General features: G+C 42.3%; 1 protein-coding gene across 1 annotated transcript; it reads right to left on the bottom strand.

The window, feature by feature from the left end:
* Positions 1 to 748: 748 nt before the first annotated feature.
* On the bottom strand, positions 749 to 18,568 carry LOC308320010 (myosin heavy chain, fast skeletal muscle-like). The gene is made up of 39 exons (XM_080770301.1): positions 18,351 to 18,568; positions 18,114 to 18,257; positions 17,544 to 17,700; positions 17,419 to 17,446; positions 17,225 to 17,333; positions 16,992 to 17,084; positions 16,834 to 16,897; positions 16,574 to 16,672; positions 16,106 to 16,209; positions 15,457 to 15,595; positions 15,001 to 15,119; positions 14,374 to 14,523; positions 14,084 to 14,254; positions 12,909 to 13,212; positions 11,997 to 12,061; positions 11,640 to 11,727; positions 11,410 to 11,527; positions 11,170 to 11,293; positions 10,945 to 11,081; positions 9,431 to 9,686; positions 8,746 to 8,988; positions 8,434 to 8,610; positions 8,196 to 8,341; positions 8,002 to 8,092; positions 7,528 to 7,917; positions 7,273 to 7,399; positions 6,992 to 7,110; positions 5,705 to 5,901; positions 5,003 to 5,186; positions 4,561 to 4,726; positions 4,329 to 4,453; positions 3,874 to 4,182; positions 3,110 to 3,313; positions 2,895 to 3,020; positions 2,215 to 2,385; positions 1,358 to 1,462; positions 1,169 to 1,264; positions 891 to 1,019; positions 749 to 795 (listed from the first exon to the last, which is right to left on the bottom strand). Exons 1-39 carry the CDS (start codon positions 18,555 to 18,557, stop codon positions 775 to 777), a joined length of 5,802 nt encoding a protein of 1,933 aa, XP_080626427.1. The 5' UTR covers positions 18,558 to 18,568; the 3' UTR covers positions 749 to 774.
* Positions 18,569 to 24,248: the final 5,680 nt, after the last annotated feature.

Here is a 24,248-nt window from a genome sequence, read left to right as displayed (position 1 = left end):
CAATGTTTGTGTTCACACGACCACTCAAACTTTCATTGTCAATGACATTTAATGTTTGTGTAGGACATTTGTGTTAGAACACACACTATAAAAGCTGGGCATAGGAGTGGCTATCACCCCTCAAAAATATTTAGATTTTCATATGCCCAGCTTTCCGGGTTTATGTGAACACAAACATTGGCTTGTGATTTGCTGATCACTCCATAGCGATGGTTAGAGCACCTTTGCGTGAAGTGAGGGGTGAATTGAGGACACCACAAGTGATCTGTAAACTTCACTGTGAATGTTAAGTAGTAGTGAAAATAGACTATAATCTAAACAAGTTTGTGGCACGAAGCGATCCTTGTAGATCGGCTATTTCCACTAGTTTGGGTCCCGGGGCAAGACATCAAATGTCTCTTTTGGGTTGTAGGCTAAAACAATGTGGGAACCCCTGAAGTACACTAGATACTTATCTTTGCAATGGGTTTATAAAAATGGTATAGTGGACATGAGTTGGACCCACCCAGAATTAAAACCTCACAAAAAACAACAAAATACAGTTTTTGTCACCTTTTATTGAATGCAATGGTTCATATTTTACGACTGTGCATGGTCCCCTGAATAAGAAAGAAGATAGTATTGATAACAAAATACAGTTTTTGCCACATTTATTGAATGCAACAGGTCATATTTTACGACTGTGCAGGTCCCTTGAATAAGAAACAACATACTGTTGTTGCCACCTTCATTGTCATATTTTATGACTTTGTACGGTGACTTGAACTGGAGAACTTATTCAGCAGCTTCTTTTCCCTGTAACAATAGGAACATAATGTTAGATATTCAACATGAATCTTTAGTTAAATCTTAGTTTAAAGGATAATGAACCTTCAGTTATTGAACATTACCTTGGAGTCCCGACTTTTAGATCTCATCTTGTTGACCTGCGATTCAGCGATGTCGGCGCGCTCCTCAGCCTCTTCCAGCTCATTTTGAACCTTCCTACACTTGGTCAGGTGAGAGTTGGCTGCTTCCTCCTGCAATATTATAGACATATAAGATGGACACTGAAGAATGCTCTTCTGTTGGTCATATGACATTGCATCATAACTGATTCCTATTATTCCTTTTAGTTAAACTATGACGAAAACACACACCATTAACTAACAATGTCTATTTGACTTACCGCTTCCTCGGCCTGTCTCTTGTAGCCCTTCACCTTCAGCTGCAGCTTGTCTACCAGATCCTGAAGCCTGGCCATATTCTTCTTGTCCTCTTCAGTCTGAAGTGAGAGTGAATTTATAACATTAGCTGCATGTCCATCTATTAATTTAGTCAGTGGCATGATGATGGTTATTTAAGTGGTATAGCCTACCTGGTATGACAGCTCCTTCACTCTCCTCTCGTACTTGCGCACACCTTTAACAGCGTCTCCACTGCCTTTCGTTGCACCTTCAACCTCTGCCTCCAGTTCACGCACCTTAAAAATGGAAACATACATTATGAAGAGATTGTGTTTTATTTCATTGACATATAAGCCGTGTTGACCCATTGAGATCTGAGAGCAGATTCTACACGTCTTCTAAATCATTTTCTGAAAAAACTATTTCATGTGAAGGACCCCCAGAAATGTTCTTGTATTTGTGGCCGCCGACCCCCATCTGAAAATATTATTGTCGTCGTCGTCGTCGTCCCCCCCCAGAAGCAAAGATAAGAGTTAAAAACGTTTAAAAAAATCACAAATAGCCATGGGCGGATTTTGGGGGGGGTGCAGGGGGGGCACCCCCTGGCAAAAAAGGAAAAAAAAGTTATTTTTTTTTTTGGTTTTTTTCAAACTTAACTTATGGCTTCTGACTGTAGTTTGTAATCATCTCTCTTATCATGATATGATGACTCGCTGTACGGCTGTAGTGCATGTGTGTATGTGTGTGAGCTGCTGTACTACCTAAATAACTCATTTTTAGGGGTTAGGGCATTGTAAAAACGCTAAAATATTAAAATAAAGGTTAAAAAAATCGTGCGCGTGCGTGCGGGATTCGCTCGCCAAGCAGTCGCACCCCCTGGCGTCAAGTTCAAAGTCCGCCTATGCAAATAGCAGATCTACAAGCTTAAGGACATGCTTGTATATTTTCTATTTTTCAATAAAAAAGTTAAAGTTAAGTTAAGTGTTTAAAGCCAAGGTGACACAGATGCATTCCAGGTCTTAATGGGTTGAAGTAAACTACACCTTACCCTGCCCTCCAGTTTCTGGAGCTGCTTCTTGCCTCCCTTCATGGCCAGGTTCTCGGCCTCGTCGAGGCGGTGCTGCAGGTCCTTGACGGAGACCTCCAGGTTCTTCTTCATCCTCTCCAGGTGAGAGCTGGTGTCCTGCTCCTTCTTCAGCTCCTCGGCCATCATGGCCGCCTGGAAAGTCATCGTTGTTGTGAGATCAAATATACTTTATTGTCCCGCATGTGAAACAATGTCTGCGTCTCCTGCGTCATTCAACGCACGACAATGGCTCTTTAAAATCATGAAAGGTAATAAACAGATACATGTGTGATGTGTCATGAGACCAGAAGGAATCAAACCAAACCAGGTAATACAATCACAATATCTTAGCACTCAGAATATTTAGTAGTAATTGTTGTTGCTATTAAATAGCTTTATTGACTGAATATATTGTTGTACCAGTTCAGTCTGCACTGTAACATTCTGAACCATCTGCCTGAAGCCAGCACCTCATGTTCAGAATGTTCTTTTCCTGAGCACATTATGTTTGATACAAGTGCTGAAAATAGTGATATAGTTCACCCCCCCCCCCCCCCCCCCCCCCCTATGATTGTCATGGCTGTTTTAACAAGACATCCTTATGCAATGCCATAAGGATGTCTAATTGTCCTGGTACAATGGACCTCTGGAATGGAACTTACATCAGTGATGGCCTTCTTTGCTTTCTCCTCAGCATTCCTTGCTTCTTGAACACTGTCGTCCACTTCACCTTGAACCTGGACCAGGTCAGTTTCAAGCTTCTTCTTGGTGTTCAAAAGGCTTGTGTTCTAAAAGATAAACATTCGGATTAGCAATACAAGTATGCAAGTATGTTAAATAATGTTGACAGTTTTCTTTTCTTATCCAATTGACTTACCTGGGAGTGCAACAGTCCAGCGCGCTCACTGGCGTCCACCAGTTCCTGTTCAGCCACTTTGCGGCCTCTCTCCGTCTGTTCCAGAGCCACTCTCAGCTCCTCAATCTCAGCGACCATGAGGCCGTTCCTACGCTCCACCATGGCGCCTTGTTCCTTCACATCTTCCTGGCCTCTGAGAGCATCGTCAAGGTGCAGTTGGGCATCCTAAAGAAAATATGAGGTGGACATGTTAAGAGAAACGTCAGAATGTTGTTCTGATCATAGACAGTCAAAATGAAGGGACAGTGTCACTGTCACGCCCATAGACTCTACAGGCAGTAAATGAAGCCCATTTTGCGGTGATTTTATATTTCTATATCCGGTCCAGAAATGCAACCGGAAATGAATACTATTGGCTGGAACCGCAGCGAAGGCGGGTCTTCACTCGGTAGAACCAGTAGAAAAATTACTTTAATTTAAAAATGTGATCAGAATTAACTAAACGCATATCATGGTTAAAAAAAAAAGACTTCAATCTAGCGATTGAAAACAAAGTGTTTCTGAAAAGGTTTACTAAGGTTATAAAATCAAGTGTAAAGTTCGCCCAAGGTTCGTCTTGCAAACAGTAGAAGAGATCTACTGGGCCATAAATAAGAACAGCAGCTTCAACAAGAAACCAGAAGTGGCTTCATTTCCAGGCAGCGAACAGAGCTAGCCCCTTGGTTCAGATGTTCAGAGCAGTTCCGTTGATTGAATATGTGTCTAGTAACTAATATGTTTTGCACCTTAAGCTGTCCCTGGATGTTCCTCAGCTGCTTCTGGGCCTCAGCAGCCTGGCGGTTGGCGTGGCTCAGCTGAACCTCCATCTCGTTCAGGTCTCCCTCCATCTTCTTCTTGACCCTCAGGGCATCGTTTCTGCTCCTGACCTCAGCGTCCAGAGTGCCCTGCATGGAGTCAGTCACCCTCTGGCTGTTCCTCTTGATCTGTTCCATCTCTTCGTCCTTCTCTGCAAGCTTCCTGTCAACCTCACCCTTGATCTGGTTGAGCTCCAGCTGGACACGAAGAATCTTAGACTCCTCGTGCTCCAGAGTACCCTGAAATGAAATACAGGATCAAAAGGTTGTAGGACCTTTTAATGTAACGTTGATCATATACTGCTATGCTGTTTGAATATTAATCTTATTGAAAGAAATCTAACATATGGACAATTGTGTTGTTCATCTAGGACCAAAAGTGTTACCTCGGCTTCCTCCAGGGCTGTCTGGATCTCTGATTTCTCTGTCTCCACCTGCTTCTTGGACTTCTCCAGCTCATGGATGCTCTTTCCAGTCTCACCAATCTGTTCGGTGAGGTCTGAGATCTCCTCTGCAAAATTATGAATGCACTTTCAGCGACTATTTTGTATTTGATTTAAAGTTGTAGCCTTTATTTTAGTTATTATCTGTTAAAAGAATGATGTAGAGGAAACTTACGTTGCAGGTTCTTGTTCTCACGCTTCATGGTCTCCAGTTGGTCCAGGGACTCCTCGTAGGAGTTCTTCATCTTAAACAACTCGGTGCCGAGAGAACGAGCCTCTTTTTGAGCTCCTTCCAACTCCGCATTGCCCTCTTCATGTTTCTGCTTCCATTCTGCCAAGACCTGCACAACAGCCGTGATGAAATGTGTCATTTACCTCCACTTTCAGGAGGAAACAATTAAAATAATTCATGTAAAAGCAATTCACGTTGCTTAGACAACAGTCAGAGTGGCATTAGTCCGACAACACCGCTGCTCCCGAGATGTGCTGCCAGTTACAACTAACCTGTGGCTTACTGTGAAGTTAGGTTTAGGTTTGGGTTTTGGGTAGAGTGTCGGACTCATGACTGTAGGACTGTTAGTACGTCGGACCAAACACATGCACCCATTTCAAAGCACCTTATCGAAGTTCCTCTGTTTCTTGTCGAGGTTGGCGGCTAAACCGTTGGCCCTCTCCACGTCAATCATGAGGTCTTCCACTTCACCCTGGAGTCTCTGCTTGGTCTTCTCCAGAGAGGCACACTTGGAATTCACAGCCTCGATTTGCTCCTCAGCCTCCTGAAGACGCTGGGCGAGCTTCTTCCTGTTGATCAGTGTTGAAACAAATCAAAGCATTGTGAGCAATATTTTGTATAGTAAGCAGTGTACTGTACAATGTTGTATAATTGTCTAATGTGGTTTTGTATAATGCTCTTTAGGATTTAATCACAATGAGTATGAGTTTTCTGGGGCCCGTGTTGTGTCTTTAAATGATACTGTATCATCATCATCACAAGCTGTCACCTCTTCACAGACTCTTAATTTTTTGTTGTTTTTTAACCAAATGTTTGCATATAAGTAACAAGTAATAAGTAGTATAAGTAAAATGCTGTGCTGAGCCTGAAGAAGGCCAGTAGTGACCGAAACGTTGCCTTTTTTATAACTCTTAGTATCCTCTTGTACCGAGCAGATCAACAGTGTGCGGGCGTATTGTTTTCTATTTTATTATTGATGTGCACTTGCCTACACATTTATTCCTAAGCCTCAAACCTAGGTGTGCGAAAGTCTTTCTCTACACAAAATAGTGAGCAGTACGTCTAAAAAACCCCACTGATGACTTACTTAGCTTCCTCCAGCTCCTCAGTGCGTTGGACAGCATCAGTCTCATACTTGCTCCTCCACTGACACACCTCAGCGTTGGCCTTGGACATTCCACGCTGCAGCTCAGCCTTGGCCTCTTGCTCCTCTTCAAACTGCTCCCTCAGGAGGTCACAGTCATGGCGAGCTGACTGCACAGCGTGGGCGAGGGCGTTCTTTGCCTGGCAAAAGAAATACAGCAAACTAATGTCAGCTGGATGAAATTACAAAAAGATGGAATTAGGTCTGTTTCGTAAAAAAAGTGTCGTATAATTTCTATAAATGAACCAAGGTTAGTATTAAGCAACAGTAAGTGAAAATGTCTCTGTCTGTGATTCTCCCTCTTAGAGGAGAATAGTCATTTACAAACTCACACCCGAATCCCAGGCCTTTGTCTTGAAACCGTTTGAAGCTCCCTCCGGGACAAAGGGTTTCACACGTCACAAGAATTGTCATCACTGTGAATGCATCTGCTACTTCTATGCTAGATTTCTCTAAGCCGGTTCCAGTTGGTGACTCTTGGTGACTGATTTTCACTGAGTGAACTAACAGCTAAAACTTAAGAAAACTACTTTAAACTAGACTAAACTATTAGATAGTTATAGTCATATATAGTTATATACGCTATAACTATTAATAAGGGGTGCAATTGATGTATTGATTGAAAATGTGCTGGGAGATTATAAGATTATAGCTTTTACTAGTTTGGGGTTAAAAACTGTGTTAATCACCTCTTAAAGATAATATGTTCAGGTTCATTCTTAGTTCCGTTTTTAAACATTGCTGAGATATTAACTATGGTCATAGTATGTTTTAGTTTGCATTTAAGTTCTGTTGTTTAACTACATTTGTCAGTGTAACAATTAGTCATTTTTGTATAAAGTTAGGCCTCCATAGTAGAACAGTGAGGAGATCTGTGTCCTGGTCCCGCCTCTCTCTAAACCGGAAATAAACAGATCCCAGATCTCATTGGTCAAAAGTCAGGAAACGCCTGTTTCCATGTCCGGAGGAGGCGGGACTCCGAAATAGATATAGACGGAGGAGCAGTGTTCAAATGAGACTGATCTGGACCGGGTTCTCGACTTTGGGCGACAGAGAGCGGTGCGTGTTTTATCCAGACAGTCCGGGAGAGTGTTTTGTCTCTCGTGTGTTGTTTGCTGTGAGTGGAGTGACTTCTTCCTGCAAAATAAAGTCTCTCCTTACAAATCCAAGTGGACCTGGTCAACGTGTCTTCCTGAACGAAAATATACCACAAAAGGCTGTTCCTTATACCTTAACCTCCTCTTCAACGAGTCTCTTCAACTCCTCGATCTGCTGGGTGAAGGCCTGCTTGCCTCTGGTGAGCTGAGAGACCAGAGCTTCTTTCTCCTCAAGTTGACGAGCAAACTCACCTAGTTAGACATTTGAATATTAGTTTCAAATATGTAAATCATCTTTGATCAATACATACAACTCCTGGGATAGCCGCTGATAGTATCTCTAATTATGGAATTTGCTCAAGTGCCATCAACAAACCATGTAGGCTAGTAGACATTACAATGATGAACATTTACCATTTTCAGTCAACAGTCTTGCTCTCTGAGCTCCAATATCATTGATCTGGCGAACATTCTCATCACTCTTGGACTTGATTTCACTGAGTTGGTCCTCAAGGGTGCGGCACATCTTCTCAAGATTTCCCTGTTGATTATCATTGGACATATTTAATCACTGAAGTAACCTACAATGTATTCCTTCGTTCCCCCCCCCCCCTGATTGGTTAATTGAACGTATTTTGTCATGAATTACACACAAGCACTCTATTCTACCTTTGCCTTAGCAACAGCTTCCATGTTGCTGGACAGGTCATCGATCTCCATCTTGTATTCGCTCTTCTCCTTCTCCAGTTTCTGCTTGACACGCTGGAGGTTGTCGATTTGCTCGCCCAACTCTGCGACGCTGTCCGCCTGCTTCTTACGGAGAGCAGAGGCAGTGGCCTCGTGCTGCAGGGTGGACTCTTCCAGGTCACGACGCAGCTTCTGGAACTCAGCCTCACGCTTCTTGTTCATCTCAATCTGAGCGGCAGTGGCTCCTCCAGCCTCCTCCAGCCTCTCACTGATCTCTTCAAGTTCCCTGGAGAGATCAGCTCTCTGCTTCTCAACCTTGGCCCGAGCGGCACGCTCTGCCTCAATCTCCTCCTCCAGTTCTTCAATACGAGCCTTTCAAATGAAGGGACATATTAAAATCCAAATTCTTCACTTACTTATCATCAATGATTTTAAATAAGATGGAAAAAATAATACCTGGAGTTCTTTGATCTTCTTCTGCAGCTGGGCTCCCATAGATTGCTCATCCTCAATCTTACTCAGAAGCTGGGCTACTTCAAAGTCCTTCCTGTGGTATACATACAGTACATCATATGTTAGTGGTAGTCATTCTCCATGGCATTTCATATTATTATTGTTGTTGTTGTTATTATTATTGTGCTCCACATTACTTCTTTATCTTCTCATCAGACTGCTGCTTGTCATTCTCCAGATCCATGATGGCTTCCTGGGCCAGTTTCAGATCACCCTCAAGCTTTCTCTTGGTTCTCTCGAGGTCCATGCGGAGCTTCTTCTCTTGCTCCAGAGAACCCTCCAACTGCACAACAATATAGTTTTCATGTTATTCAGTAGGAAAATAACCATACCGTATTCAAGTTTCAAAACATCCAATTGACTTGATGAACTCACGTCGTCAACTTGCTGTTCCAGCTTGGTCTTGGCCTTGGTCAGAGTGTTGACTTTGTCTTCCTCTGCCTGCAGGTCATCCAGGGTCTGCTGATGGGCCTCTTGGAGCGCCTTCTTCTCCTTGGTCAGCTTAGCAAGACCTTCATCTTGAGAGGCCATCTCCTCAGTCAGGTTCTTCACCTAAATAAGCAGAATGAATGGATCATTATAGTTTTAGAACTTGATATGACCGCTACGATAGAAGAGTGTATAATCGGGAATGGATCATTATTGTTCAATAACTTGATAAGACGGCTACAGTGTATGATCATGAACCTTGTTTTCAGTGGCGTGTTTCTCCTTCTCCACTTTGGCCAAGGTAAGCTCCAGGTCGTCAATGTCCTTCTTGAGCTCAGAGCATTCATCCTCCAGCTTCCTCTTCTTGGCAGTAAGCTCTGCGTTCATCTCCTCCTCGTCCTCCAGTCTCTCGGTCGTCTCTTTGAGCTTCGCCTCCAACTGGATCTTACTTTTAATGAGACCCTCACATCTCTCCTCAGCATCATTCAGAGCCTCGTCTCCCTGTTTGTCATTGAAAGAGATAAGTGAGAGAACGTCTCAGCATTTGTTCTAGTGAGATTTCGCTCCTATGCCACTTGAATGTGGAACGCCCTACTAACAGCCATGAAGAAATGTGGATGTTTTTTTTAAAGTCAGGCTCTATCATTGTAAGAGCCTGGATGGTACAGAGGTGAGGACAAGGAAGAAGCTGGAGGCCATCAACCTCCAGCAGTGGCATATGCAGTAGATTCACCCTCCCCACAGAAGAACCACACATTGGGTCAGGCCTTTGTGCTGCTAGCCATGTAGCTATAAATACAATGATGCCAACAGCCGTTGGGCCCACCAGGCATTCTCTGCCATGGTCTACTCTACATCTACATTAGATAAAATATACAAGGTCAGATAATAAACAATATGAAATATTATTAGCAACATTTCCTGTACAAGTGTAGCTACTTACTGATGACGCTGCAATGGCAAGGGTATTCTTCTCCTGCGTTAGAGCAACCAACTTCTCTTCTAGGCTCTTCTTCGAGGTCAGAGCACTAGCCAGGTCTGTCGTCATCTTTTCGTAGTTCTCCTTCATCGCTGCGAGCTCCTTCTCAGTCTCAGCGCTCTGCAGAAGAGGCTTTATCTTGTAGTAGACCTTCATCCATGGCCAGTGTTTCACAGCGACGAACGAGCGGAGGTTGAACTGGATGGTGAAAACGGCATCTCTGTGGAAAACAGTTTCATTGGATCATGTTTCCACGTATTATGACTGCAGGCGTAATACTGGTAGTAATAATAGTTACTATTATTGTGTCATAGTTACTTGCACAAGCAGAGCGCGCAAGTACTGCAATCGGTTGGGTATGTAGGCCTACAGTATGTATGTTGGGGTAGGTATGTCGGTGTCCTCCAACAGCCATTCTTGGTGACATAACTAAGGTATGTTTCAAGGTTGGTTTAAGGTCAATAACGGGTCTAAATGATTTAGAATAGCATGCTCTGTTGCACTGGCCTAAAAGTGGGTCCTTAAAAACTGCTTCAACTTCTGAGATGTATGTATCTAGGTATATATGTGTGTATGTATTTAAAAGGGGGGCTTTTTTGTAAAAATCCCAGCCCACAATACCTTCATGTATGTATGTATGTATGTATGTATGTATGTATGTATGTATGTATGTATGTATGTATGTATGGCGGGGTATGTACAGTATGTTGGTGTCCTCCAACAGCAATTCTTGGTGACGTAACTAAGGTATGTTTCAAGGTTGGTCAATAACGGGTCTAAAGGATTTGGAATAGCAGAGAGCTCTAGCACTCAGTGCAGCAGTCGTACCCAGACAGACAGCAGAGAGCTCTAGGACTCAGAGCAGCAGTCGTACCCAGACAGACAGCAGAGAGCTCTAGGACTCAGAGCAGCAGTCGTACCCAGACAGACAGCAGAGAGCTCTAGGACTCGGACATGGCCTACTTGTGTGCAAGGCGCAAGTTGGCATCTCAAGAGTGTGCATTTCTAGTTGTTACTATTGTTGTCGTTATTATTGCTGTGGGTATTATCTTTGTTGCCCTGTGTCGTGGCAAGGTAAATGCAGATGGCCACCCAAAGAGCCTGGTTCTGCTCGAGGTTTCTTCTGCTGTTCTTTTCCTTGCAACCGTCACCAAAAACTGTCTGGCAATTTATACCGGGGTAGAGTGGCCGGTAGAGCAGACGGATGGAAACCGCGAGGTTCCCAGTTTGAAACTAGGCTCCCCCAGAGTTAGTATTGAAGTGTCCTTGAGCAAGACTCTGAACCCCTAATTGTCCCTGATGTGCAGGTTGGTGCCTTGCTTGGTTACCTCCGCCATCAGTCTATGTGAAGTGCTTTGGATAAAAGCGCTATATAAATGCACCATTTATAGTGATTTGACACTTTACATTGATTGTATTGAACAGCAATGACAAAGTTTACTTATACAAATTGTACTCAATATTGAATCGATGCTTACCTTGTCGACGTCATCTTGACAAACTCCTTCCTCATGAGGTAAGCTCGTCCAAGAGCCTGAGTCATTGTGACCAGAGTGAACAGCTTCTCATCTCGCAACTCCTCCAGGGTACCCAGCAGACCAGCTTTGAAGAACACCTGAACACAATGTTACAAAACACTGTCACTAAACAGTCAAATCAACTTTTATATGGATAATGTTAAAACAGGTTCACAGTGTGTTCACCTTGGTGTGTCCAAACTTGTACTCATCATGAGGTACGTCAATGGACCCAAGCAGCTTCTCTGAAGCTTTCTTGTTGTCCATGAAGGCGCCATCGGGGCACGCGCTGGCGTTCAGTACTTTGTACCTGTTTTTATAAAAGTTCATGGTCATTTTGCGCTGGCATTCTATACTTTTGTAAAAGTGGGTCATTTTGCATTGACTTGGTTTGGAAATAAAAGCTGGGGGGAAAGGAATGAATACCTCTGCTTGAAGTCAGCGTATGGGATTCTGCTGGGGAAGCCCTTTCTACAGATCCTGATGCCCTCCAGCACACCGTTACACCTCAGCTGGTGGATGACCAGGAAGTTCTCCATCAGGCCTGTACAGATTCAGTATTAGATGAACATTATTAGAAGAACAAACTCTGGCCAAAGTTGCATTAAATGACTGCCTCACAATGATAGTTTAACATTTTTATTTTCAGTGTTTACCTGGACACTTCTTCTCGTTGGGAATCAGGCAACGCACAAAGTGAGGATGAGTGCTCCTCAGGTTGGTCATCAGCATCCCCAAGTTTGCCTATTGAGACATAAAATAGCCAATTAGGTTTATTACTAGTAAAAAGTCATACAACTTTTTTCTCCTCTACAATTATTTGAGCTATACTTTGCAGATTCAAAACATACATTAACCACTTAAGCCATATTTTAAACTTCAGTCACAATAGAAATGGTTTCATTCCAAAATGAATATATGTGCCTATTTCTTACATGAATTGAATGTTGATAATAATAATGCTTCACTCTTACAGGAATATAATGTTGATAATAATGAATACAAAATCTTACCCTGAATGCACTAGACACAGTCTGCATGGAACCACCCTTCTTCTTGCCTCCCTTCTTTGTATTATCTGTTTATATTTGTTAGAATCATGAGTTATTATCATTAGTCATACAGAATGCAAATGCCTCCCTTCATGCCAGATTCTGAGTGTTCATAGTATTAACTCAAAATTCTATTTGGCTGTAGAAGAAGACGGCCTCCTCCACTACCGACACAGCAATGGTGAAGGTGGCCGCGCTGATCGGATTATTCACTCGCTAAGTCTTTAGACGCATATATTTTAGATGCGCGGTCATGGGGAAGAGCTATTGAGCCACTAAACACAGTCGCGTTATTTATCCAGTGCGATTTGCAATGGACCACCTTGCTCTTTTGTCAATGCATTGTGCCTGAAGGGGAAGCAATCAAGCATGGAGCTGCCGCTCGAGGGGAGCTTTGATTAGCGGTAAGCAAAAATGCCTGCAGTTTCTATTTGCTTGTATTCCCCATCGATGATGGTCCTTTAATAGGTTTATGAGGTTAATATTATGATATGTTTGTAACCATTTTAATTAAAGCAATAAGCCATGCAAGCCCAGTTTACCCTGTATTTCATAATGGCTGACAGGGTCGGAGACTCTCTGCTATGCGTTGGGTGTCACTACACATCTCAGCCATTACAAAATACCCGGTAACCTGAGACCTCTTGTGGCTTATTGCTTTCATTAAAATTGCCTAGAGGGTGGGCTGGTGGGTGTGTTGGACGTCACAAATGTAACAGGTGCACCGCTGCTCTGAACCGCACCAAACTTGACTTGTCACCAACACTGACACAGAGGTCGGCCATCAGAATAGCTGGCCACTTGTTGCCACAGGCACACCATTAATCAGTTCCCAGCATCCCAGAACACATTGCATTATCTTAATAAACATACCTTCAGGCTCAGGTGGGGGATAGAACACAGCCAGGATTTTAATTGAAGACTTCTGGAACAGCTGAATGACAGAGTCGTTAAGAGGATCTTTGTTCTTGTCCAGCCAGCCTGTGATGCTGTAGTCCACCGTTCCAGCGTAGTGGACCAGGGAGAAGTGAGCCTCGCCCTTGCCTTTGCCAGGCTTGGGCTTCTCAAAGGCCTTGTTCTTTCCCAGATGGGCTAAAACCAGCGCCTCTGCGAAGGATTTGTCTGTAGCCTTCGGGAACATGCACTGCTCTTCAAGGATGGAGAAGATGCCCAAGGGCTGTGTAAAGGAGACAAAAAAGACACATCACCAAATACAATATTAACATCATGTCCATTAAAGATGGAGTGCCACAACCTTTTTATTTTTTCCAGTTTTTCATGTGTCTATGAGGTGACAGTACTTCATTAGACACCCTGGAGTTGTTTGTATGTGCAATGGTGTATTAACTTTGTATTTAGGGTTTCTTCCTGGAGGCTGAACCCTTGACAGTCAAACGGGCCAATGAAGTAAACAGTAATATAGTGACATCAAACTATCAGCCCCTCCCCTAACCCCTCCCCCTTTACCATACAACTACAGCTGTGGGTGCGTCTTCAGTTCAGGTGGATCACCACCCACCAGGCAAACCAGGCATACTTAATGAACTGGTGGGTGTGTCCACATAAAAGCATGATTTTAACAAATACTGTACACTTTTTGGAAAAAGTTCTTCCCCCTTATATTGTAATAATACCTGATGATCATGTTTTAGGGTGGAAAAAAATGGTGGCACTCCATCTTTAAAATAAGTAAGTATATAAGGCCTTGCCGAGCAATGAGGTACATAGAGGTACAATGAGCCTATCTCTTGTAGCATGAGGTGTATGTACACGCACACCCCCTGGACATGACGCTAGTATGTTACATGTATCGATTGGACCACGATCCAAACCCTTGATGCTGAGTGCCAAGCAGGAAGGCACTGGGTCCTATTTTTAGAGTCTTTGGTACGACCCGGCCGGGGATCGAACCCCCTCAGGGCAGACACTCAAAACAAAAGGCCACTGAGCTGGTGCAATTAAACTAAAGCACAGAATAACTGTATACCTTCTCAATGCAGATAGCCAAGTCCATGATAATAGATACAAATGTAATAATAATTGTATACCTTCTCAATCAGCTCAATGCAGATAGCCAAGTCCATGCCGAAGTCAACGAGATCCCAGGGAATTCCCTCTTTCATGTACTCTTCTTGTTCCAGAACAAACATGGTGTGGTTGAAAAACTGTTGCAGTTTCTCATTGGTGAAGTTGATGCACAGCTGCTCCAGGGTGTTGAACTGTGAGTGGAAATATCATTATTAGTCCAATCTCTTGTAATTGTGTTGTGTAATATTGTGAAAATTACACAAACATTATTAGGCCTAAATTCTCCCACTTAAAACAAGTCCATGCTTACATCAAAGATCTCAAAACCAGCGATGTCCAGCACACCAATGTAGAAGTTTCTCTGCTGCTTGGTGTCCAGCATCTCGTTGATCCTGATGACCATCCAGAAGAACTCCTTCTCATAGAGGGACTTGGCCAAGGCACCGACTGAGTTCATTACCTAAGGAAATAGGAACGTTATTAGAGTACGAGTGTGAATTACGCAATTTACAATTTAGACATTTATCAGATTATCTTAATCCAGAGTGATTTACAGTAAATAATAAGGAAAACATGAGGTAGTAGCCTACAAATTGCATAGAAATAGTAATCGAGGAGCATAGGTAAACCAAGAATCATCAGTCAGTAAGTAGTATAATCTAAAAATAAATTTATAATCTGTACATTGAAACTATACACACTATAGGGTGCAAGGTCAAATGAACCTTATATCATTCTAGCACGCTATCTAAATTGCATTATTATAAAACAGCAAGGTTGTCAAGGCTAGGGCACTAATAGTGGAGTCTGAAGATGATTTAAGACAGTGTGGACACAACTAAAATATCTCTCTATATGTCTAATGGCATGGTGTGTTAATAATATATAAATGTGTGTATGAAATCAGAACATGGAAATCATGCAACTTTATACTCACCTGTGGCACAGTTTGTCCTTTCGTGACATACTCGTTTCCCACTTTCACCCTGGGGTAGCAGTATGACTTAAGCATCTCTGCTGAGTTTATGCCCAACAGGTAGGCAATCTTGTCAGCCTCTGAAATGTTCATACAATTTGAAATTTACATTTTAGGCATTTAGGCATTAATCCAGAGAGTGATACAGTTGGCACGAGGTACTTCATCAAATGCATTATCCAAATAAACATCAGTCTAAAGTAAACAGTATAATATAAAATCATAATGATAATAGAAATATATTTAAAATAGAGTCGCGATTTGAAATAGAGACACGAGGAATCCACTGGGAACTGAATTCCGTCTTTTATTCATATATGTATACACTATATTTATATTCTATATTGTATAACAATGACCAAAAGCTACTACTTCTACTAGTACTACTAATACTAATATAAATAAAGACCAGCTCACCCTCTGTGCCGTCTGGTTCGGCCTGTTCCTCACGCTGCTTCTGTTTGAACTTCATGACTCCGTGGTGCATCACTGCACCGGTGAACTTGTAGATCAGCTGTTTCTCTTCACCGTTGAAGCCCAGGATGTCGATAGCTTCCTGATGTCAATAAGCAGAGAAGATGCGTTCAAAATATTGAGATAATTTAAGCATTAGATTAACAAATATCCTTTAAAACAGTGTACAACTCAACTGTAAACAAAGCAATATACAGTGGATGCAGGGTATCTATCTGCACATTTATAAAGTGGCAATTTAAGGACTTTTAATACCTATAAAATAAATACAAAATAAAACAAATGAGACCATTACTGCATCAAAAGTAATCAACAAATACTATACTATAATACTTGTCAAGCATTGGCCAAATTGACGAATATTACCTAATAGGAAAAACATGTGAATACATGCAGATCGGCTATTTTCACAATATTGTATCTGAGTCTTACAATTCCAAGTGCTTTAACTCAGTTAAAGTAGATGTTTTTGGGGTGGGGTCACAGCCTAAAAGCTTTGAGAAGCACTGATTTAGTGAATACATTTTGCAGAGCAACTGACTGCAGTCCACAGTAAGTATTAGAAAGTGTTTTTAAAATAATGTCCACTCACGTCAGTAGCGTCGAGCTCCACCTTGTCGTCAATGCTGGCCACAACGATCACACCCATGCTGATCAGTGGGAAGTCGTAGGGGTTGGAGCTGATCAGGCACATTTCTGAAAAGGGATTTAAAAAAGGGTGAACATGTGCTTTTTCGGGCGGCATGGAGTGGCTCAGGGGTAGAGTGGCTGGTAGAGCAGCCGGATCATCCAGATGGGAACTGCAAGGTTCCCAGTTCGATCATTGTGGGCTCCCTGAGAGTTATGTCGTCCTTGAGCAAGACTCTGAACCCCTGATTGCTCATGATGTGCAGGTTGGTGCCTTGGATGGCAGCTTGTGCAGTGCCTTGTAGGCGGTGAGGAGTATTTTGAGGTGAGTTATTTGTTTGAGAGGCAGCCAGTGGAGGTCGTGAAGGACTGTTGTGATGTGAGGCTGAGCTTTGAACAGTTTTGAACTGCATAATCAGTAAAAACCACTTACCAATAATCTCAGGTTTGTGGTTGGTCATCATCTGGAAAAAGATGTGGTAACCTCTCTCTGCAGCAAGCTGGTAGGTCACTCTGGACTTCTCCAGCAGATCTGTATGGGTTGTACATAACTCATAATAATACTAATAACAATGACTACTACTGACTAATTACTACTACTACTACTAATAATAATAATAATAATAATAATAATAATAATAATAATCCTAAAATTAAGGCATATCATTTTGAATCTGTGAACTTCATACTTACATGTCTCAATATCAGCACTGGCTAGTTTGCCCGATGTGCCAAAATGGATTCTGATGAATTTACCCTGTTTGATATACAGTAGCACAATTAGTTGCATCGCTCTACATTGTGGAATCATTGCAGGTTTTCTCATGAGATGTCATTATTTTTACACTTACAAAGCGAGAGGAGTTGTCATTCCTCACAGTCTTGGCATTACCATAGGACTCCAGCAAGGGATTGGCTGCAATAATCTGATCCTCCAGTGACCCCTAGAATGTTTTAGACATCGACCAGTTTGGTCAGAATTGTTTTAAACTGAATTGCTATATTGCATATAAAAGCTTTTATGTTCAAAACATTTATTTGTTAAAGTTAAGAATATATCATATATCAATATATCAGGCTCTACCTTGATTTTACCGCTATCGGCTGCCGATTTTTCTCCACCGGAACTAGCTGTTGCAAAGTACTGGATGACACGCTTGGTGTTCACAGTCTTTCCAGCACCGGATTCTCCACTGGTTAGAAGATAATGCAATTAGTGAATGTGTGTACAAGCCTACAAGGGCCTTGTTTTAATGCCTAGAGATGATGCAAACTTACGTGATCAGGACAGACTGGTTCTCTTTATCTGTAAATTGGAAAGCACACTTTTGGTCATGGATATACAGCTCAAAACCACTATAGTTTAATATTTTTGACATAGTCCAGTCTAGTACTGTACGTACCCATCAGCATGAACTGATAGGCGTTGTCAGAGACAGAGTAGATGTGGGGTGGAGCCTCAATACGCTTCTTGCCCCTGTAGGCATTTACAACCTCCTGGTCGTACACTGGGAGCCACTTGTAGGGGTTCACAGTTGCACAGAACAAGCCGGAGTAGGTCTGAAGGCGAGAAGAGAGAGAACATTAACATCATGCGACATAGCACTAAGCACGCCACATCAGTAGTGATTCCAAGAATTACATTGTGGGCAGGCAAGATGTGTCGTCGTTGTAGATATGCCACTGTGCCACATACTTGTGTAACCCAGGTCATGGAAACTGGGTACTAATGAAGAAATGGAGGAAGTCTACTTAACTTGATTTCCCTGTGTCATGCTACCAACAAATAGCCGGGACAACGGATCACTAGAGCTGGGAATATTCAGTAACGAGTTGCAAACTTGTGGCAATGAGCAATAAGCGTTTTTCTTTGGTTAAAATAAGTGTTAAAAAGCTCTAAATTGTGATTGTACTCCATTTCTATGGAGTGCTTGTTCAGTAACCGGAGTCTCCAGGTCACTCCACAACCTTACATAGATCATCCATGCTGCATAACGCTCTTTGAGGTTATACAGGACGGCGGCTTCACTGAGGTGGGTCATCATGGCCATGTCCTCCATCTTGTCATACTTGGGAGGGTTCATAGGGGTGACGTCTGCCTCAGGCACAGTTCTTTCCTAATACATTTAAAATAAAATAAAAAACACTTCAGAATGTGTTATGATTACAGTAGTACTGTGCCACTGTTTGAATGTAGAATACCAGCTCACCTCCTTCGTTTCGAGCGTTTCCACGGTGACTTTGCCACCGTCCTTCTTGAGAATCTTACACTTGACGTACAGCTCTGCCTTGTCAGTCACATATGCTGCCGTTTTGGCATCAAAGGGCGCAGACTGAGCCTCCATTCTCTCCTTCTCTGACTTACGGAGATATATGGAGGCCTTGCCGTACTGCTCCATCTCTGCGTCCGTACTCATGGTGGCGGCTTTCTGTCGACGGACAAATAGATGGTGTTTTTGCCTTTTATTGACTTGAGATCGGAGCAGATAATAATTTCTATAGGACTACAGCATGTTGGACTATTATTGTTGTTATAGCTTATTGTAGGTTTAATAGAAACATTATGAACACTCACTTTTCCCTTCTACCAGTAGAAATGGAACCTCGTGTGCAACCCCTAAGTGTGAGGGAGGGGAGGGGGGGGGCGGGGGAAACACATATACTCTTTAGGACATGAATGAATTTAATGCCTTTTTTTTAACCATGAATTCAATTGGATTATATTATTCCTGATGTTCATTCTTGTCAAACACCACTTACTAGTTCCACATCTGAAAAGAGGACAATTTCAATTATTTACATGCAAGGGAATAATGAAATTATACTTTCCCATTTTATATTTAGTTATATTTCGACATTACAGTTATATTTCGACATTACAGACATGTTTCTTTTCTTCCTTTTTTATTTTCTTTTGTACTGAAGCAATGCTAGATTTTATTTTCTTACACTACAATTCCATTGTATGAATTAAGGTTACATTCAGAGGTGGGCAGACTAGCAAACTGTATTCAATTATAAAAATAAACATTGTTGCTTTAAAATAGTATTAAGTAACTAAGTATAATACAGTAGATGTAAAAGTACTCACTACATTAATAAAAAGTAATGATCACGAGTGGGAAATGTAAAAACATACGGTAGAATGCAACTTATGTGTGTGTGTGTGTGTGTGTGTGTGTGTGTGTGTGTGTGTGTGTGTGTGTGTGTGCAAATCCAGTTTACAACTTGACACCTCATAAACATCTGAACCGCATGAGTACCAAAACATCAACACGAGAGCGTAAACTAAAGCTGTCAAATTTCATATGTAGTGTATAGTCTCAATGTGTGTTTCTAATTTAAGCATAATGTTACAATTCAATACACCTTTGACTTATGCTCATTATGCTCGTAATTATTATTATTTATTATGCTTATATTATGCTATTATTCTATTGTTTGAATAACATTGCATCTGTATGTTTCTTTTCTCCAGTTTGATGTTAACTTATTCCAACAACTCTACACTCTACACACTGTGCGCGTGCATGCGTGTAACCTCGGATCATGTCTGTAGCTATTTGGCACTATGTACAGAGTTATAAATGAATAGTTAACATGTCTAATAGATTTATCAACAGCATCGCTAAAACTTTCATGATGGACAGCTGCAAGGCTCACTCACCGCCAAGTGGAACTCCAGACTCTTCTGCAAAGGGTTCCATGTCAACCACCACAGCATGCTTATATTGGGTGTTAATTGCAGGCTATGCAGAAAGTAAAAGTAGCAGAGTTGCCTTTCAAGGTCCTTCCATTCCTATTAGGTAGTGCTTATTGTAAGTGACAGGCTGGTATGCATGGTGGGGTGCTGGGTTTCTTCATTTTGGCAAAGTCATTACATTTACTTCAAGTCTTGTCACATAATTGTCAGGGTGGTGGGGTGCCGGCTTTCTTTATTGGTAAAGTCATTAGTATACTTTACTGCATGTCTCATCAGATACATCATTTGGAACGTGTCAATAGTGAGTAAGGTACAGTATACCAAAGTAAGTACTCAAATGCTGTACTTTGGTATACGTTTGAGGAAGTTATCATTTTACTTGAGTATTTCCATTGTATGCTACTTCATAATTCCACTGCATGCACTGCATTTCAGGATGAAACATATTGAGACTATACACTACATTTGAAATTTGACAGCTTTAGTTTACGCTCTCTTGTGTTGATGTTTTGGTAGTCATGTGGTTCAGATGTTTATGAGGTGTGAAGTTGTAAACTGCTCCAACTGGATTTACGGGCATGTTTTCACTCTAGGGACACTGTAACTTAATCTTTTACCGGCCCATAGTTGTATACTTATCACATTTCATTTCAGCATGAGTCTACTGGAAGCCCCCATAGGTCCCATGTTAAACCCAGAAATGTTGCACGTTGAGCAATTTAAGTAGTTAGCATAATATGTGACCATACCATTCGATTCCAATCATTAGTCTTGCACAAAAAACACTCCTTGGGCTAAAAACAGCCATACCCGTCATCACAAATGTGATGAGGTCAGCACAATTGAGCTGACCTCAGGGCCGTTTTGAGCCCAAAGAGTGTTTTCTTGCAAAAGTGAATCATGCAAACCCACTAGTTTGACATGTCACATGATACTTAAAGACTGGTGAAATTTAGATTTAGTTTTTGCTTTATACAGGATGTTAATGGTATGTTCACTTATATTCTCAAATTGCTTGTGTAACTTTTAGCAACCAAGCTGAATTGCATCCATTAGGCCTATAGATAACATTTATATCATACAAGTTTATACTAACCACCATTTCTGGGTTAATGAAATTTCCAGTAGGCCTAAGTACACTACATTACATTCAGTGGTTTTAAAATCTTTTCATATCAAGGTCCATTATTTATTCTTACATTTGAGCCACCATTTAGGTGGTCACCACTTACAATATTTAATAATTTGTTGTCGTCGTCGTCGTCCACAATTCCATGCTGTACAGACGTGGTACCATAGGAGAAATAACAGGCAGTGATCAAAATAACAATTTAGCAGTTAACAGTCTAAATCCATAATATATTCCGACCCCTCCCCGAAATGGCCTAGCTGTCTTGACCCCTTATCCATCATTTATACATTATTGATAATTAGTTTGTACTTAGATTGTTATTCGTCTCAACTGCTCAATTCTTCTACATTCTCTAATTGTGTAGACGTCTTGTAAATCAAGTAATGCAGATTTTTAACAATAATGTAACTCTTGAGAGCATAACATGAAACCAAATGGAACTGTAAAGGTCCATTTGGTTTCATTTTACACTCTCAAAAGTTTAAAAGACAACTTTATTTATTTTTCAACCAAGGTTCATGTTTTAGGTTGTTATTAGCGAAAGTAAAAGGTGAGTACGTTTTTTTTGCTCCTTTTTTGTTTTAGGGATTTTAGCTGTTTTTGGCAGGGGGCGGGGCATCCGATCATGGGGCTAAATATGTATTTCTTTACTAAATGTTATAGCGATTTTTTATTATTATGTACTATTCCTACTAGACCCTTACATCTGTCCAAAAAGATCACAGGATCTACTGAATGTGTCAAACTAACATATTGAGCCTATGACACACAGGGCTGTATTTTGCGTGTCTTAAGGACCAGGTCTTATTCCCTAACTTGAGTAAACTAAAGACCTGGAGGCGTGATCAATGCTCTTTGGCCACTCAGAATAGCCAAATGGCATTGATCACGCCTCCAGGTCTTTAGTTTACTCAAGTTAGGGAATAAGACCTGGTATTTAAGACACGCTCCTGGTGGTATGGATGTTACGGGGACCCCCACATGGTAACTCTGTCATTTCTCGACTGCTTCGGACACGGGGCGGCTCGCCGGAAACGGCCCGCCCCCTGGGCATGTTCCTGGTGGTATGGATGTTCCGGGGACCCCTGGGGACCCCCACATGGTAACTCTGTCATTTCTCGACCGTTTCGGACGCAGGGCGGCTCGCCAGAAACGCCCTGGCAGGCCGGCACCCTGGCCGCGTTCCTGTGGGTTTGGAACTTCCGCGGACCACCCGGGGACCCCCACATGTAGTTGCACCACTCACTTCACAAGGAGCATTCAGTGATTTGGATAACCCCCCCCGTCTACCCCGGTAACATGAGCATGTGCATGCACTACAGTGGGGGGACACTCAACAGGCCAACAGCACGCACACCGAGGCCCGCCCCCGCTCGATCATGATTGGCGGAACGCCCCTCTCTATCCTGATTGAATGCAGGCTGGGCCACCTTACCTAGCCAAAAGATAGATAGATAGATAGATAGATAGATAGATAGATAGATAGATAGATAGATAGATAGATAGATAGATAGCTTTATTGTCATTCAGCAGATACATAAAATGCATAAGAGAACGAAATGTCGTTTCACTGGCTTTTAGTATGCTAGTTAAAAGAGCTAAAATACTATTAAAATCTAAAATCCACTTAAAAACAAATAAATTAAAATAAATTAAAAAGCACCATTAGTTCATTGAGAGACAGATATTGCACAACAGGAGTCCTTAATAGCAGCATATAGGGGGAAAGGTTTTGGGGATATTGCACTTGTTCAAAAGTCTGACGGCTTGGGGGAAAAAGCTCTTGGAAAATCTTGCTGTTTTACTTCCAATGCTTCGATACCTTCTGCCAGAAGGCAACAGAGTGAACAGTCCCTGGTGTGGGTGGGTGGGGTCATTCAACAGAGTGAACAGTCCCTGGTGTGGGTGGGTGGGTGGGTGGGGTCATTCAACAGAGTGAACAGTCCCTGGTGTGGGTGGGTGGGTGGGGTCATTCAACAGAGTGAACAGTCCCTGGTGTGGGTGGGTGGGTGGGGTCATTCAACAGAGTGAACAGTCCCTGGTGTGGGTGGGTGGGGTCATTCCTGATGTTGTTGGCCCTAGACAGACAGCGGTTGTGTGCAATGTCCTTGATGGAAGGCAGTGATGTCCCGATGATTTTCTCCGCTGTCCTCACTACTCTCTGAACTGTTTTCCAGTCTGCTTCATTGCAGCTTCCAGACCAGACAGAGATGCAGTTTGTCAGGATGCTCTCTATAGTTCCCCTGTAGAAAGTAGTGAGGATGGGAGCGGGGAGTTCGGCTCTTCTCATCCGGCGCAGAAAGAACAGACGTTTCTGGGCTCTCTTCACAAGAGAGGACGTGTTTGAGGACCATGACAGACTGTCTGTGATCTGTACCCCCAGGAACTTAGTGCTGCTCACTACAACCACTGCAGTGTCCTCTATGAGGAGTGGTGAGTGGCTGCGCTGGTTCTTTCTGAAGTCAACAATGACCTCTTTTGTCTTGTTGACATTCAGGACCAGGTTGTGTGTGTTGCACCAGCCCACTAGCTGTCTCACTTCTTCCCTGTAGGCCGTCTCGTTGTCGTCCTTGATGATGCCCACAAGTGTGGTGTCGTCCGCGTACTTCACCATATGATTGGTACTGAACCTGGCACAGCAGTCATGGGTCATCAAAGTGAACAGCAGTGGACTCAGGACACAGCCCTGGGGAGAACCAGTGCTCAGGGAGATGACGCTGGAGTTATTACCGACTCAGACAGATTGAGGTCTGTTCGTTAGGAAGTCCAGCAGCCAGTTACACAAGGGAGTGCCCAGACCCAGGGGGAACAGTTTGTCAACCAGTTGCTGGGGTATAATAGTGTTAACACTATTATAGTGTTAACGCACACTGGTGTTCTTACCGTCTAGATGGGCCAGGCTCCGATGTAGAACCGTAGCTATTAGCTTAAACGAAACATACAGGTTTTTTTTACCCCAGGGGTTAACTGGGCAGGGAGGAACTCATTATATGGTCAGCACACTCTATAGTACTTAGGGGGGATTATCACAAAAAAGGGAAAAAAAGTGATATTTGAATAAAGTGAAATCAAAGAATATAGCTTTAAATAATGGGATGAATAATAAATAATGGGATGAATAATAATATTTACAAACAACTTATGAACAACTTCAAATAAGTCCAGAGTCACTTATAATACTAAGACATGGTAACACTGCTCGCATGGCTACTGTGAATATGCTGATGTCAAGGTTGGGTTTGACATGTTTTTGTTTCTGTCCTGCTATGCCAA

This window comes from Protomyctophum bolini (assembly GCF_963924005.1).
Source record: "Protomyctophum bolini genome assembly, chromosome: 8".
Lineage (NCBI taxonomy): Eukaryota > Metazoa > Chordata > Actinopteri > Myctophiformes > Myctophidae > Protomyctophum > Protomyctophum bolini.
This window is presented reverse-complemented; position numbering and strand designations above follow the sequence as displayed.